The 16,204-nt window shown below is 46.9% G+C and overlaps 1 protein-coding gene across 1 annotated transcript in view; it reads left to right on the forward strand.

Annotated features, from left to right (window-relative positions):
* Positions 1-16,204, forward strand: part of POLR1A (RNA polymerase I subunit A) — an 80,065-nt gene that overhangs the window by 8,070 nt on the left and 55,791 nt on the right. The window contains exons 4-11 of the mRNA XM_005662406.3: positions 2,881-2,988; positions 4,855-4,940; positions 5,056-5,159; positions 10,494-10,586; positions 12,643-12,748; positions 13,017-13,179; positions 15,616-15,786; positions 15,919-16,041. Coding sequence (XP_005662463.2) covers positions 2,881-2,988; positions 4,855-4,940; positions 5,056-5,159; positions 10,494-10,586; positions 12,643-12,748; positions 13,017-13,179; positions 15,616-15,786; positions 15,919-16,041 — 954 coding nt within the window. The remainder of the gene's footprint in view (positions 1-2,880; positions 2,989-4,854; positions 4,941-5,055; positions 5,160-10,493; positions 10,587-12,642; positions 12,749-13,016; positions 13,180-15,615; positions 15,787-15,918; positions 16,042-16,204) is intronic.

Raw genomic sequence — 16,204 nt, forward strand, 5'->3', positions numbered from 1 at the left:
TCATCTCTTTGGTCTGTTTTAATGTAGGATGTCTTTTGTTTGTTTGTGGGGTTTTTTTGGCTTTTTTTTTAGGGCCACACACGGCATGTGGAGGTTCCCAGGCTAGGGGTCCAGTCGGAGCTACAGCTGCCAGCTTACATCACAACCACAACACAGGATCTGAGCCACGTCTGTGACCTATACCACAGCTCACAGCAACGCTGGATCCTTAACCTACTGAGCAAGGCCAGGGGTCGAACCCACAACCTCATGGTTCCTAGTTGGATTCGATTCCACTGCACCATGATGGGAACTCCTAGGATGTTTTACTCAAGAAAAGTCCTTTTCTTGATACTTTGAAGACATAAGGCCAGTTGTCTTGTAGAATTTCTCATTGTGTCTCATTATTTCCTCATGAGATTCATATTTTGTTAAGAATGCATCTACACAATATTGGATTCTTTTTACCATTTTAGGAGGCACTTGCTGTCAGGTTGTTCTACCACTGGTGACACTGGGGTTTTTTCTTTTCTTTCTTTCTTTTTTTTTTTAATGGCCACACCCATAGCATATGGAAGTTCCTAGGCCAGAGTTTAAACCTGAGCCACAGCTGCGGCAACGTTGGATCCTTAACCCAATGAGCAAGACCAGGGATCAAACCTGCATCCTTGTGGATACTAGTCAGATTCGTTTCTGCTGAGCCACCAGGGCAACTCCTTATGGATTTGTCTATGAAATAGCCCATCAAGAGCATCTCATCGATTCTAATGCTGTATTTATAGATTGTTTTAGATGTTTGACGCAATCATGTTGCCTGTGAATAATAGCAGTTTTATTTCTTTTCAGTCTTTTTATCTTTCATTTCTTGTTCAGACCTTATTTTGGTGGCCAGGATTTACATTACTGGATTGAAGGGGTAGCTTGCATTCTTGTCTCTTGTCACAAAGGGAAACCTTTCGCCTTTCCTCTTTCCCTTCCCTTTCTTGAATGACTCAGTCTTAGTAAAGTGAGGTGGTAGAGCAGATAGGATTCCTACCAGTGGTGTGGCCTGGTGTGGGTGGTCAGAGCCCAAGCAGGGCAAGGAAAGCATTAAGGGAAGAGCAGCTTTGCCTGTGCGGGCAGCTGAGAAGTTAACCTAAGTTCAGATTGTCCAAAAGAGAGATGGTGAGAGAGAAGGACTTTCTTAAGCCTTTCTTCAGAGTAAGTTATACTTTTTTAAGGAATTTGTCCATTTCATCTAAAGTGTCACATTGGTAGCCATGAAATCATTAATGATGCCTAAAGAACTGCAACTGTAAAAAAAAAATTTTTAGGAGTGCCCATCGTGGCTCAGTGGTTAACGAATCCGACTAGAAACCATGAGGTTGCGGGTTTGATGCCTGGCCTCAATCAGTGGGTTAAGGATCCAGCGTTGCCGTGAGCTGTGGTGTAGGTCACAGACATGGCTTGGATCTGGCGTTGCTATGGCTCTGGCATAGGCCAGCGGCTACAGCTCCGATCCCCTAGCCTGGGAACCTTCATATGCCGCAGGAGTGCCCCTAGAAAAGGCAAAAAGACAAAAAATAAATAAATAAAAACTTTTAGTAACACATACACACAGAAATGCATTAACCATATGTAGTCTAGCAAATAGTTACAAAGTCACCATCATGCATATGATGATCTTCAACATCAACATCTTGTTCTTGGACTTCTCTGGGAGCCTAGTGGTTAACGATTCCATGTTGTCACTGCTGTGGCTCGGGTTTCATCCCAGGCCCTGGAACTTCTGCATGTCACAGGTGTGGCCAAAAAAAAAAAACCCCAAAAAGTTATTGTCCCTCTCTCTTTCCCCTCCTTGTATGCTTATTTTTGACACTTGGTACTTAAAACATTTTTTGTGGAAATAAGTCGAGGTGTAGGCTGAAGCTGTGTTCCTCCAGAGAGAAGTCTTGTTGCTTCTGCAGTGTGCTTGGTGGCCCGGGGACCATTGTAGTCCATGTTCAAGGCTGAACGCTCCCTGGGCTGCAGGCAATGGGTGTCCAGGTGGTTCTGTTCCTGGGCTGATCTGTTTTTTCCCTTAGGGGCTCTGGCTTCCTGGGTTTGTGGGGTGGGATGTGGGAGGAAGGCATCCTGTTAGATTCCTGTCGTTGCATGGACTCTAGGCTTTGATTTCTGTCCGCTTCATCATTCAAGGCCCTCAAAAAGACAAGTTCCACAGTTCCTGCTGTGGCGCAATTCGATTAGCCGTGTCTTGGGAGCTCTGGGTCGCAGGTTTGTTCCCTAGCCCAGTGTAGTGGGTTAAGGCTCTGGCATTGCTGCAGCTGTAGCTTAGGTTGCACCTGCGACTCCTATCTGATCTCTGGCCTGGGAACTTCATATGCTGTGGGGTGGCCAAAAAAAAAAAAAAAAAAAAATTCCTGAGTTGTGGTATGTTGTCACATTGTGCAGCTCCAGGGAGCATCAGAAGTCTGTTGGTATCTTCCCCTGAGGGACGTGGCCACGCTTTGGTTGGCCTGGAGCGGTTCAGCACAGCAGCCCTGCCTCAGAGCAGCCTCGGCTTCTGCTCTTGGACCTGGATTCCCATTTTCCCTCCGTGTGGCCTGGTTACCCCTCGCTGTCCTGTCAGCTCTTCAGAGCTTTACATTTTAAAAGCTACTGTATCCTGCCTTGGTTCTTTCCACTTTTTGCTTTGGTCTAAATAATCAGGCCTACCGCTATTGGAAGCAGAATATTCTCAATTTTGATTTTTTTTTTTCTTTCCCCCAACAGCAGTGTTGCCTCACTGTTTTGAAAGTGCACCCCAGCAGCCCTGAGCTTTCTTCTCTCCTATGAAATGAAAGCTTACCACCCTCGGAGAGGCTCGTGGTGCTGCTCATCATGCATTTGCTTTTCTTTGATAATATGGTTTTTGTCTTTCAGTTTCTGGAAGAAAATCCTGATCCTACGGCCTCTGAAATTCAGGAGGAGTTAGAGCAGTATACAGCCACAATCGTACAGAACAACCTCTTGGGATCCCATGGCTCACATGTGAGTTACCCGTCTCTACTCCCCCAACACTGAGTTTTTAGCATAATTATCACAGTTCCCTCTGCACTGTCATTTGTGTATCCTTTGGCTTCCCAAAAGCTAAAGGCCTGGGAGTTACTGCTGTGGCTCAGCAGGTTATCAACCCAGCTGGCATCCATGAGGACCCAGATTTGATGTCTGGCCCTGCTCAGTGGGTTAAGGATCCAGCATTGCTGTGAGCTGTGATGTGGGTTGCAGATGTAGCTCAGATCCCCCATTGCTATGAGCTGTGGTGTAGACTGGCAGCTGCAGCACCGATTTGACCCCTAGCCTGGAAACTTCCACATGCCTCCCTAAAAAGGTGCAGCCCTAAAAAGCAAAAAAACAAACAAACAGGAAAAGCTAAAGGCACGTGACCTCGTAAGTTTCATAACCATCCCTGAGCCACCATGCCCTCTTTGATGCCTGCCCATAGAACCATTGAGAAGGTTGATGAAATTTGGTACTTTGACGTACAGCATCCAGTGAGGCTCTGTTTTACGAGCTCACTTGGAGAGTGAGGCTGGTGTCCTGGTCTTCTTTCCCCTCCAACACTAAAAGACTGCCGCCTTCCCATCCCCACATTGCACCTGTCTAAGTGTTAAATTGTTCAGGAAATGAGCGATGGCGATAATCAACCTGCCGGGACCCAAGATTCGGATTTAATTGCTCTGTGCTGGGGCCTAAGTGGAGGGTACAGAAGCTCCTGGGGGTTCCTCATTTGCAGCCAGCCCAGAGCCACTCGTGTCGCTTAACTGAGGGTGTGCCTTCCTCAGACCCCTGAGGTCCATCTGAGGGAGGCGGCAACTACGTCTAGAGAGGTTTGTCTTTTTTGGTGGGGGCAGCAGGAGGGCCACACCTGTGGCATATGGAAGTTCCCAGGCTAGGGGTTAATCAGAGCTATAGCTGCTGGCCTACACCACAGCCACAGCAATGCTGGATCCAAGCCATGTCTGTGACCTACACCACATCTCATGACGGCACCGGATCCTTAACCCACTGAGTGAGGCTAGGGATCAAACCTGCGTCCTCATGGATACTAGTTGGGTTGGTAACCTGCTGAGCCACAGTGGGAACTCTAGCTTTGTCTTAAGGTAGCATTTATTGATCCCTAGTGTATTCCACGTGCCCACTGTGATCTCTTTATCTCAGTCACAACTTGGTGAAGGGGTTGTTATTCCCATTCACATGCTGTAAACGAGGACAGAAGTCACTCAGTGATTGGCAGAGCTTGGCTCTATCAGAGTGCTCTGGAAAACTTTAAGAAAGGGGGGTGAGGTTAGACAAAAAAAATAAAAATAAATAAAATAAAAAAGTTCCCGTCATGGCACAGTGGTTAATGAATCCGACTAGGAACCATGAGGTTGCGGGTTCAGTCCCTGGCTTTGCTCAGTGGGTTAACGATCTGGCGTTGCCGCGAGCTGTGGTATAGGTCGCAGGCGCGGCTCGGATCCTGCATTGCTGTGGCTGTGGTGTAGGCTGGCAGCTACAGCTCCTTTTAGACCCCTAGCCTGGGAACCGCCATATGCCGTGGGAGTGGCCCAAGAAATGGCAAAAAGACAAAAAAAAAAAAAAGAAAGGGGGGTGATGGAGTTCCCTTGTGACTCAATGGGTTTAGAATCTGGTGTTGTCACTGCAGCAGCTTGGATCACTGGTGTGGGGTGGGTTTGAACCCTGGCCCAGGAAGTTCCGTATGCCCCAGGCGGGGCCAAAAACCATCCCCCCACCCCCACAAAGGAGGGTGGTGGCTTCCTCTGTTTTTTCCACAGTGGTGACAGCCGCAAAATGAATACCTGCTGGATTCTCTGCAAAATGGCACCCTCAGGCCCCTGCTTTTTTTTTCAACAGGTGAAAAACGTCTGCGAGAGCAGGAGCAAGCTCATTGCTTCTTTCTGGAAGGCGCACATGACTGCCAAGCGATGCCCCCACTGCAGGTGAGTACCGGGCTCCTGCCTCCCCGTCCGCCCAGGGAGGAGCCTCGGCCGGTCACCCACAGCTGTTACTCAGCGCCACATGGGGTTTTTCCCTCACGACTGTCCTCATGTCTAGAACCGGGCGGTCAGTTGTCCGCAAGGAGCACAACAGCAAACTGACGATCACGTACCCAGCCATGGTACACAGGAAGGCTGACCAGAAGGACGCCGAGCCTCAGGGTAAGCAGGCCCGGCCGTGGGAGGCCCTGGGCGTGTTTTTCTTGTGTGGCCCTTAGACGTGTCCCGAGCCTTGGGCATCTCTGGTCCTCCGCACTGCTTTTCTCAGCAGCGAGTTTGTGGTGGGCCTGCTGATGGGAGGCGTCCCGCTTCTTAGGGCTGGCGGACATCCTGGTGGGCACCCAGCCCCGGCCTCCTGCAGAGCTGCCAGGCGGGCCACAGCACGACGCAGAGCCCCACAGGCTGAACGAGGCATGTCTTGCCTCAGGGTGATCGATTTTCTGAAAGATTTGTGAAGAAGAAATTAAGAAATTTACTTGGCAGGTATTTAGAACAATTTTTTGTTGTCAAGTAAGAGTGGGTTTATTTTGAGCTAAGATACAGGTGAATTTTCAAGAAGAACCGCAAGCACCTGAGGAATGTTAGCGCCTCCTGAAGGCTGCTCCTGGCTGTCCTCGCCTATCCCTGGAGTGGAGTGTCTCCCGCTCAGCTCTGCCCCGTCTTTGGGGGTACCTGGGAAGAAATTTGAGAGACTTAGTGCTCCTGCTTTTAAATTTTTTTGTCTTTTTTTCTTTTTTTGGTCCTTTTAGGGATGTACCTGAGGCACATGGAAGTTCCCAGGCCAGGGGTCTAATCGGAACTGTAGCTGCCAGCCTACGCCAGAGCCACAGCAACGTGGGATCCAAGCTGCATCTGCGACCTACAGCACAGCTCATGGCAATGCTGGATCCTTAACCCACTGAGCGAGGCCAGGGATTGAACCTGCAACTTCATGGTTCCTAGTCGGATTCATTTCCGCTGCACCACAATGGGAACTCCTAAATTTTTTTGTAGTTGTAAGTTTGTTTGGGTGTGTTTTTTGTTTTTTCTTGTGCAGTGGTGAAGGTTAAATAAGCCATTCCATTTGAAGTACTGAGATCAGGGCCTTCTGTGTAACCTGTGCTCTGTACATGCTGACCCTTCATTTTTTGTTTTTGTGCCCCAATGTGCCAGAGTAGAAAAAGCATCACCTGTGATTGACACCTCACTCTGCTGCTTGTTCCGAGTGGCTTAGAGAAGGTTGCTTCTTGGAACTTGGGTTCTAAACTCTTATTTAGTGGCAGCAACAGAAATTCTTGCCCAGAGTTGAGGGAATTTCACGTGCAGACTGCTTCTAAGCTTTATCCCAGAGTTCAAGATCATGGAATAGTCAAGGAAATAAATTCTCCTGGAATTGTGGACTCTTGAGGACTATGGCAAGTAACTGTGTCAGCCTCTTTGGGCTGCTGTAACAAAACTACCATAGAGTGAGTGGCTCATACACAACAAATTGCTCACATTGTGGAGATCAGGAAATCCATGATTGTGGTGCTGGCACACTCGGAGTTAGTGAGGGCCCGCTTCCTCACTGACGGCCAACTATTTCCTAAAACCTCACATGGGGAGAGGGCCAAGGGAGCTCTGTTGGGGTCTTTTCACAAGGACAGCAATCCCAGTCATGAGAGCTGCACCCACATGACCTAATCACCTCCCAAAGTTGCACCCTCCCAGCACACCACCATCTTGGGGATTAGGATTTCAACCCATAAAACTTGAGGAAATACAAATTTTTAGACCATAACAATAGCAAACCTGTTTATTATTACTTTTTTTTTTTTTTTTTTTTTGCCTTTTTAGGGCCACACCACAGCATATGAAAGTTTGCATGCTAGGGGTCGAATTGGAGCCTTAGGCCACAGCCGACAACACAACCACCGCAATGCCAGATCCAAGCCACATCTATGACCTACACTGTGGCAACACTGGATCTTTAACCCACTGAGTGAGGCCAGGGATCGAACCTGCATCCTGATGGGTACTATCAGGTTCTTAACCCACTGAGCCACAATGGGAACTCCCATTATTACTTTTTAAATAAACCTTCTATTTCACATTAATTTAGACATAGAGAAGGGTTGCAGACATGGTGTAAAGAATTCCTTTGTATTCACTTTCTGTGACGTGAGAAAGTTCCTGGGCCAGGGATCGAACCTGAGACACAGCAGTGACAAAGCTAAATTAAATCCTTAACTACTAGGCCACCAGGGAACGCCTCTTGTGTACTCTTTACTCAGTGTGCCCTAATATAACGTCTTAGATCACTGTGTTGCATTTGTCAAAACTGAGATGTTCACATTGGTGAACATCTATTGTTAGATATTCAAAAATATTATTAACTGCAGATTTTTTTTTTGATTTCTCCACTTTATCCAGTAATATCCTTTTTATGTTCCAGGATCCAATCCAGAACACCATTTAGAAAGCCTATTTAATGGTTAACCATTAATAACCACGAGGATAGATTTTCCTACACTATATACAGATTTTGAAACAATTTTTTAAGGTTAGAAACTGCTGCTCTGGCTTTAAGGGCACCTTAGAAAATGGTCATAGGTTGTAGAGTTCCCGCTATGGCACAGTGGGTTAATGATCCAGTGTTGTCTCTGTGGCACTGTTGGTTCGGTCTTTAGCCCGTTGTAGTGGTTTAAGGATCTGGCATTGCTGCGGCTGTGACAAAGGTCCCAGATGCGGCTCACATTCAGTCCCTGGCTTGAAAACTTCTGTATGTGACAGTTAAATCCCAAAAAAGAAGAAAGGAAAAGAAAATATTCATAGATTGAACATAAGGGTGGTCGAAATTCTAGAAGGTAACCATTTCCTTGGGGTGAATATCTAACAGGTAGCCTTTCAGTGCCTTTGCAAAATCCACTCTTTGCAGTAATCTTCACTGCAGCTATGAGACTATGATGGCACCACCCCAAATTCTTTGCACTCGAAACAAGTCAGCGGTTGTCTTTCGATGGGTTTTGGATTGGGCTTTTAGTGCTTAGCCAGTGTTTACATGTTGGGCCCTTTGCCTTGCGTCAAGGACCCTACCTATGGCCGAGCCCTGTGCCAAGGTGGAGACCTGACCTTGGGGCCTCTGCTCTCGGGGGAGGTTGCAGGTGATGCTGGTCAGTATGCCATGTAGAGGTGATGTGGCAGGTGAGCAAGGCAGGTGAGCGCTCTGAGCGAGGGTCTGGCCAAGATCCTGGTTCAGAGGGGCCCAGGCAGTGAGGCCTGTGCCTCAGTGGTTCCCATGTGCTCACGGTTCCCTCTAGGTTTGTGAAGTTCACTATGCTCCCATGTTCATCAGGCCCCATGGTGCATGTTAGCATTTTCAAATGAGAATTTTTTTTTTCAGGGCCACACCCGTGGCATATGGAGGTTCCTAGGCTAGAGGTTGAATCAGCTGCCAGCCTACGCCACAACCTTAGCAACACAAGATCCAAGCTGCATCTGTGACCTACATTGCAGCTTGTGGCAACCCCAGATCCTTAACCCACTGAGTGAAGCCAGGGATCGAACCCAAGTCCTCATAGATACTAGTCAGGTTTATAACCCTCTGAGCCACAATGGGAACTCCCTGAAGGCCTCTTCTGACTCAGAGCTTTCGAGAGAACAAGGCCAGTTAGCCTGAACGTGACCACTTTCCATACCAGCAATCTCTGGGACAGGAGCTGGGGTGGAGAGCTGCCAGATTCAGCTCCTCCTTAGCCATGCAAGCCTGTTTAGCAAGAGAGAATTTGTTTCCAGAAATGCCCACAAAAAATTGCTCTTTAGGTTAATGAGGTCTTTTTCTTACCCCACCGAACACACATAACTTTCTAATCTGTGGTTATTCCTAAAGGTCAGAGCCTCTCATCAGTGCGTCTCCACACTGCCTTCAGTGCATTAACTGGTTGAAATGTTTTGCTTTTATAGGAATCAACGTTTTAAATGTGTCACCTCTTGAACTAGCAGTTCCGCTTTTATGGTTTTAGCCTAAGAATTAGGCATGCCCACCGTACTGTTTAAATAGTTTACAATTGGAAGTGACTTAAATGCCTACTAATGGAGACTAAATTTATAAATTATAGTCCATTTATTAATTGTTATCCAAGTTACAGATTTCTCTAAAAACTTTGGATCATGCATCTTCTGTAGTTGGTAAAGAGACCAACTGGAGAATTGGAGGTGGAACAAAGGTAGATATTACAAGTGTAGAAAATAGGAGAAGAGAGGAAGTTTTAATACAGATTATCTTATAGTATATGGAACATGTGTATTCAAGCCAGTGAAAACTTAGTATTTGCTGGGTCCTAGATACTCTTTGGTGTTGGGAACACAGAGAAGACAGAGTTCCTGCCCTGCGAGGTGTGTTTTAAAAAGAACATTGAGAAAAAATTTTTTTCATGAATGTGTTCCAGAAGAGGTTGATAGTTTTGAACCAGGAGGTGTCATGTTAATTGTCTTTGTTAATCCTTTAAATGCTTGGAGCCACACCTTCTCAATGGCAGCTCCAAGGGTGATTTTCTGACTTATAGCTGATAAACAGCATCACAGAGTGGTCTTGCTTCATCTGAGAAACCAAAATCACTCTACTCCTTACACACCAGCATGCTCTTTGTAAGAAGAAATTGAATATCTATTTACCCATGAAAATGTTCATCCTCATTTATCCATAATTCTACTGCCATGAACCTTTCTGATAAATGCTGTGTACCTAAAGTGATTTATCGCAGTGTAATGTATGGTAGTGAAAAATTGGGATCAACTCAGATGTTCACCTATTACAGTGAGCTGGTTCTTTTTTTTGGGGAGGGGGCACACCCACGGCATATGGAGGTTCCCAGGCTAGGGGTCGAGTCAGAGCTATTGCTGCCAGCCTACGCCACAGCCACTCGGGATCTGAGCTGCCTCTATGACCACAGCTCATGGCAATGCTAGATCCTTAATCCACTGAGCAAGGCCAGGGATTGAACCTGTGTCCTCATGGATGCTAGTTAGATTCATTTCCACTGAGCCATGATGGGAACTCCTAGAGTGTTCTTGGGTCAGGAAAATATCTCTCAGGGATATCATGCAGCCGTTAAAAATGATAACAGCAGCTATGGGGTGATGTGCAGAAATGCTCACAAGATGACCCTAAATGAGCAAAGTCATACAAAATAAATCTTAGGGGTTATAATGATCTAAACTTCGGTATGAACCAAAGGACTGGAACAGAATTTTAAAGGTGGTAATAGTGATAAATATGATGGAGTAGCGGTGTTTTTTTTTGTTTTTTCTTTTGCTCGGTTTTATTAGATTTTATACAATAGTTATGGTTTTCATTACTTTAGAAGTTAGCTCAGGGGGTGTGTGGGGGAATCCAGAGCAGAGAGTGTACTACTGTCCTAGAGATTGATTGTTGAGGTCAGATTGCAGGCTGGGCCAGGTGGGGAAAAGAAGTGATCAATCCCATTATGGAGGGAGCGCCTTTAATTGATTTATTGTCCTCTGATTCCCCCTCTTCAGCTCCAGGAATCGAGGAAGCTCAGATGGGAAAACGAGGATACTTGACGCCCTTGAGTGCCCAAGATCATCTCATTGCCCTCTGGAAGAACGAAGGTCTAGAGAAATAGCTCTTTATCGTCTCCTGGCTGGGATTTCCCGGACTTATTTACCTTGTCTCATTATTTGTATTTGTTCAGAATTGTGATTCTTGGAAATCGCTCCTGAAATCAAACCATAGGTTTGGGGGCAGGCTTCAGGGTACATTGTCCTTGATGAGTGATGATGTGGGAAAGGTCCTTATACCTTAAGCCATGAATTTGACAATGACTGTAACTGAGGCTGGTCATTAAATGACAGCTGCAGGTGGGGCACCGCTTAATGCAATTTGGCATATGTCTAGAAAGTTCACTGTTTAACTCATCCTATTTTATTTTATTTTATTTTTGGTCTTTTTTGTCTTTTTATGGCCCCACCCACGGCATATGGAGGTTCCCAGGCTGGGAGTCTAATCCGAGCTATAGCTGCTGGCCTACGCCAGATCCAAGCCACATCTGCCACCTACACCACAGCTCATGGCCCAACGCCGGATCCTTAACTCACTGAGCGAGGCCAGGGATCGAACCTGCAACCTCATGGTTCCTAGTTGGTTCCCACTGCACCATGACCGGAACTCCTCATCCTGTTTTAAATGCCCATAAAAGGTTTGGGTTTTTTCTTTAAAAAAAAAAAAAAAAAAAGGGTTTTTTATGGGAATTCCCTCTGTGAATCCAAAAATGAACTCTAATATGTCTTTTTTAAAAAGATTTGGCTTTTTATACATTTTAGTTCTCTACGAAGAGGAAAGTTTTCCATTAGTTTTTGACTTTATAAGAAAAGCTATGTGCTGTATTCAAGCCCTCATGTCGCCCACCCTCTGAGAGTGCCTTTTGGAACACTGAATGTAACTGCTGTGTAATGACAAGCACTTAAAAATGCAAATGCTGCTCAAGGGATAAGTGTTATGTTGGAAGAAAAGAGCACTCAAGTTAAAAGGAGTCTTGTTGGCCCTAACACACTTCTGTTTATTCTCTCTGTAGCTTGTTTTTTTGTTTTTTCAGTTCCCAGAAACTTAAAGTATAGCTTTGATCCATAGACGATCCACTCTTGGTAGCATCTATATGGAAGGTTTTTAAACTTTTTTTAAGAAGGCCAACTCTGGAGTTCCCGTCGTGGCGCAGTGGTTAACAAATCCGACTAGGAACCATGAGGTTGCAGGTTCGGTCCCTGCCCTTGTTCAGTGGGTTAACAATCCGGCGTTGCCGTGAGCTGTGGTGTAGGTTGCAGCTTGCAGGTTGCAGGGTGAGCTGTGGTGTAGGTTGCAGACGCGGCTCGGATCCCGCGTTGCTGTGGCTCTGGCGTAGGCCGGTGGCTACAGCTCCGATTGAACCCCTAGCCTGGGAACCTCCATATGCCGTAGGAGCAGCCCAAGAAATAGCAAAAAGACAAAAAAAAAAAAGAAGGCCAACTCTTTTTTTTTTTTTTGGTCTTTTTGGGACCACACATGTTGCATCTGGAGGTTCTCAGGCTAGGGGTCAGATCAGAGCTGCGGCTGCTGGCCTATACCACAGCCTCAGCAACACTGGATCCCAGCCGCATCTGCGACCTGCACCACAGCTCATGGCAAAGTGCCGGCTACTTAACCCACTGAGCGAAGCCAGGGAGTGAACCTGCATCCTCATGGATGCTAGTCAGATTCTTTTCATCTGAGACACAAGGGGAATTCCTCATTTGATTTTTGTTTATTTTGAATACATTTTTTATAAATACCTAAGTAGTGTGTGTGTGTGAGAAAGAGAGTCAGAGAAAGAGATCAAGAGAGAGTCTAATAGTCCAGGAAGATAACCAGAGCGTGTGGAAGTTTTTGATTCTCATCCTTACCCTGGGCAAAGCACCGTCATCCCTGTAGAACCCGTCCTGAAACCCACTACCTCCCTGCGTGCAGGCTCACAGCACCCAGAGACTATTTTTTGCTCATTAGTTTTTATAAAGAAAAATTGATCTTATTCTACACATTGTCTTATATTCTTTTTTGTTGTTGTTGTTGTTGCTTTTATACACAGTAATATTTTTGTGGTCGTCCATGCTCTCACATGTAGATATAAATGATCTTTTTGGTGTATTTCAAACACAGGGTTCTTTCTGAATTACCTCTTTTTGGGACTGGAAGATGTTGGCCTGGAATCCAGGTTCAATCCCAGTATGTTCTTTCTGGATTTCTTGGTGGTGCCCCCCTCAAGGTAATGCCCTTCGATTGACTTTATTTCACCTGAAAAAGGCTTGTGGGATAACTTGAGTAATGTCCCCCAGGAGAGGATGGAAAGGCCAAGGGCACTGAGAAGTAAAGCAGTTCCTTCCCAGGTTGCAGGTGGTAGGAATGTTTTCCTCTCCGTTTTCCCCGAAGGCAGGAGTGTGGTTTCTGAGTGTGGGGGGTGTGAGTAGGGATGGTGAGAGGCTGAGGAACATGACTCTCCATGCTGACAGGGCCCAATTCCACGTGTCCCACAGGTATCGGCCCGTCAACCGCCTAGGGGACCAGATGTTTACCAACGGCCAGACGGTGAACCTGCAGGCTGTCATGAAGGACGTGGTTCTGATCCGAAAGCTTCTGGCGTTGATGGCTCAAGAACAGGAGCTGCCGTGTGAGGTGGCGGCACCAGCTCCAGATGAGGTCAGGCTCACCTTGGAGCTGGCGTCACTGTGGGCGCAGGGAGATGCCTGCTGTATGTGAGCTCTGGGCTTGGGAGGGCCAGGTGATGGCGGAGGGAAGCGTGGGCCTGAGCGTGGCCCCAATAACCATGATCTTGATTCCATTGCTTTAATTTCTTGGTGTCATCTCCCCTATAAAATGTGTGTGGTCTGTGGTAGGATATTTTGATTGTGGTTTGGGCCACCTGCTCTCACTGGTAGTTCTAGAAAGAACAGGGTGTCTCCCTCAGGCTCTAAGGATGTCCCTCCTGGGTTACGGTACCAGAGCCCAGGCCACCCAGCTTTGGTTTTGTCTCGTGAAGGTCTCCAGCGTTGGGGTCAGGAAGGCAGTATTAGTTTCTAGGACTATCAGATTTGGGGCCTCAGCTTCCTCTGCAGTAAATGGTGGAGCTGAACTCAGTTTTCCCATTTCAGCAAATGTATCCTGAACCCCTTCAGTGTGCCAGGTCCTCGGCGGGTATAAAGATGAGTCAGGCGCTCAGAAAGCTTGCTGAAATCACTGACACCCTTCCCAGCACTGAGATGCTCTCTGGATGCAAACAGGAAGGACTGTTTCAGCCTCCCTTCCCCTGCTGGGATAGGCCTGCTATGAACGAGGCTTATCACCAGGTGGCACCATCTGTCTGGGGCAACTGTGCTCTGGGTTACTTGGCCTTTCTGCTTGGAGTTTCTTTGGTTTTGCTTAAATTTTCTGATCTGCCAGTGTAGATGTGCTTTTAAAAATCCTCCATATTAGAGAAATGTGCCATCTGTGGGTCCTAGTCCAGTTTCGGGGGGAAGACCATAGGTGAACCATGTCCAGTGACCATGGCTAGGATTTTACGTGGTTCCTTGAAACTAGGGCAGCCTATGTCCAAGGGGGGAGAAAAAAGGCTTAATCCCTGTAGAAGTAAACAGCATCCTCCCTGCTTCCTAAGGGCCTTGCTACCTGAAGTTGCAGTGCCTTCTTTCCATCTGGTTAATAGGATGCATTGGTTTCTTCTCCCATTTGCTCCTGGTATCCTGTTCCCATGGTGACCCTCTCACGAATCCCTGAGTGCCTGCTGCAGGTGGGCAAGTGCCATTCCAGACAGAGGATATGTAGGGGAGGCAGAGTCTTACCCATTGTACAAGTAGTTATGTGGCCTTGAGTCGGGTGACACCGTAAGAAGTGAGCTAATCTGATAGGGCACCTGTCACCACACAGGTAACCGTCTCTTCCTGTGAAGCTCCTTCAGCTGGAACAGAAAATACACCTGTCTTCCTCTCTGTAACTGAGAAGACCCTTTTAATCCTTGGAGTTGAGGACAAGTCCGCTTCACTAACGAGTTCCATTTCATTCTCATTTATGGGATCCTCTCCCCTCTTTCCACACTGACAGGTCTCTTCTCTCCTCTGACCCATGCCGGGGGGGGTGGGGGTTGGCATCTGTCTCCCCTGTGACATACCCACCCCGACGAGGCCAGTATAGGTGGCCAGAGAGTGTCAGCAGTAAGGCTCTAGGGCAGCCTACTGCCTCAAGGTCTGTTACCTGGGTGGGTAGGGGGAGAAGAGGAAGAGGCAGAGCTAAGGACTGAAATGCTGAAAGGATTGGTTAAGTATTTCAGCGAGGCCTGGAGATCAGCCAGTAACTTGACATATCCTGCATCTTAATTGATGACCTGGGAAGTCATATGGCAAACATTTTCCTTTTAAGAAACTGCTACCTACATTTTTGTAAGTGCTTTGGATCAAGTTTTTCCAAAACCGTAAATGAAGCTGAAACTCCATATGAGAATCTGTTTTTCTGGCAGGGTAACAGAGCTTCATAAGAAGAGTATTGATGTAGGTAGAGTTTCTAGGCTTGCCTTAAGAATTAGATATTAAGGGGTTTTAGCAGCTGCTCCTAACAGATGCCTCCATTAGCATATTGGCTTGCGCGCTTGGATGGAATAAGCACCGTGTTGGAGAAGCCCACATTGCAAATAAATAAAGGTGGCCTCTGGCCAGCAGCCAACCAGAAATAGAGGCCCTAATCCAAGAGACCCTGGCCCTGGCTGACTCCTTTACTGCAGCCTGTGGGAGACTCTGAAGCTGAGAACCCAGTTAGGCTGTGCCCAGATTCCTGATGCTCAGAAACAAGTAATAAATGTGTGTTGGTGAAAAGAAAAGGAAAGACACTTCTTAGAAATTTGAATTCATTGTACTCTTGGGAAAAGGCTGGTACCTCCATCATGGGGCTTGATGTTTTGTTGACACATAGGACAAGGTCAACTGCTGAGCAATTTTGCCCCTGCTCTGTCAAGTTCAGAAGTCATGAAGGCAAGCTCCCGAGCTCATCATTCGTCAGAGCTCGAGTGAGAAAGAAAAATGAAATGGCCTGGCTCTTTTTGAGGTTTTTTTTTGCATCACGCCCCTTGTCTTGGTTGTGTTTCACCAGGAAAAAGACTCTTCGACTGCTATGGACCGATCCTTTTTGAGTCTGCTTCCAGGCCAGTCCCTCACAGACAGACTTTACAACATTTGGATTCGCCTTCAGAGCCACGTCAATATTGTGTTTGACAGCGAGATGGACAAATTAACAATGGAAAAGTACCCTGGCATTAGACAGGTGAGCAGTAAGTTGGACCCCCATTGCTAGCCGAAGGGGTTAAATAACAAACATATTTCTTTTGGAGGAAAAAGATACGTACTTGGGTTTTGTATTTTTTAACATTTTCTGTGGACTCTTTTCTCCATAAAGATCTTGGAGAAGAAGGATGGCTTATTCCGAAAGCACATGATGGGAAAGCGAGTAGACTACGCAGCCCGCTCGGTCATCTGCCCAGACATGTATATCAACACCAACGAAATTGGAATTCCCATGGTGGGTACTGTTAGGTGGCAGATGGGAGGGGTGATGGGGGCTGGAGAGAGGGTGTGCAGCTGATTTCCAGGGCTTGGTTGGGGACAGCCTCCACCTCTTCCCAGATGAGCCATTGGGAGAGGGCCAAGGCCATGGGATGGCATCGCCCTCACCCCTTGCCAGG

Source organism: Sus scrofa, chromosome 3 (genome assembly GCF_000003025.6).
Source record: "Sus scrofa isolate TJ Tabasco breed Duroc chromosome 3, Sscrofa11.1, whole genome shotgun sequence".
In the NCBI taxonomy this organism is placed as follows: Eukaryota; Metazoa; Chordata; class Mammalia; order Artiodactyla; family Suidae; genus Sus; species Sus scrofa.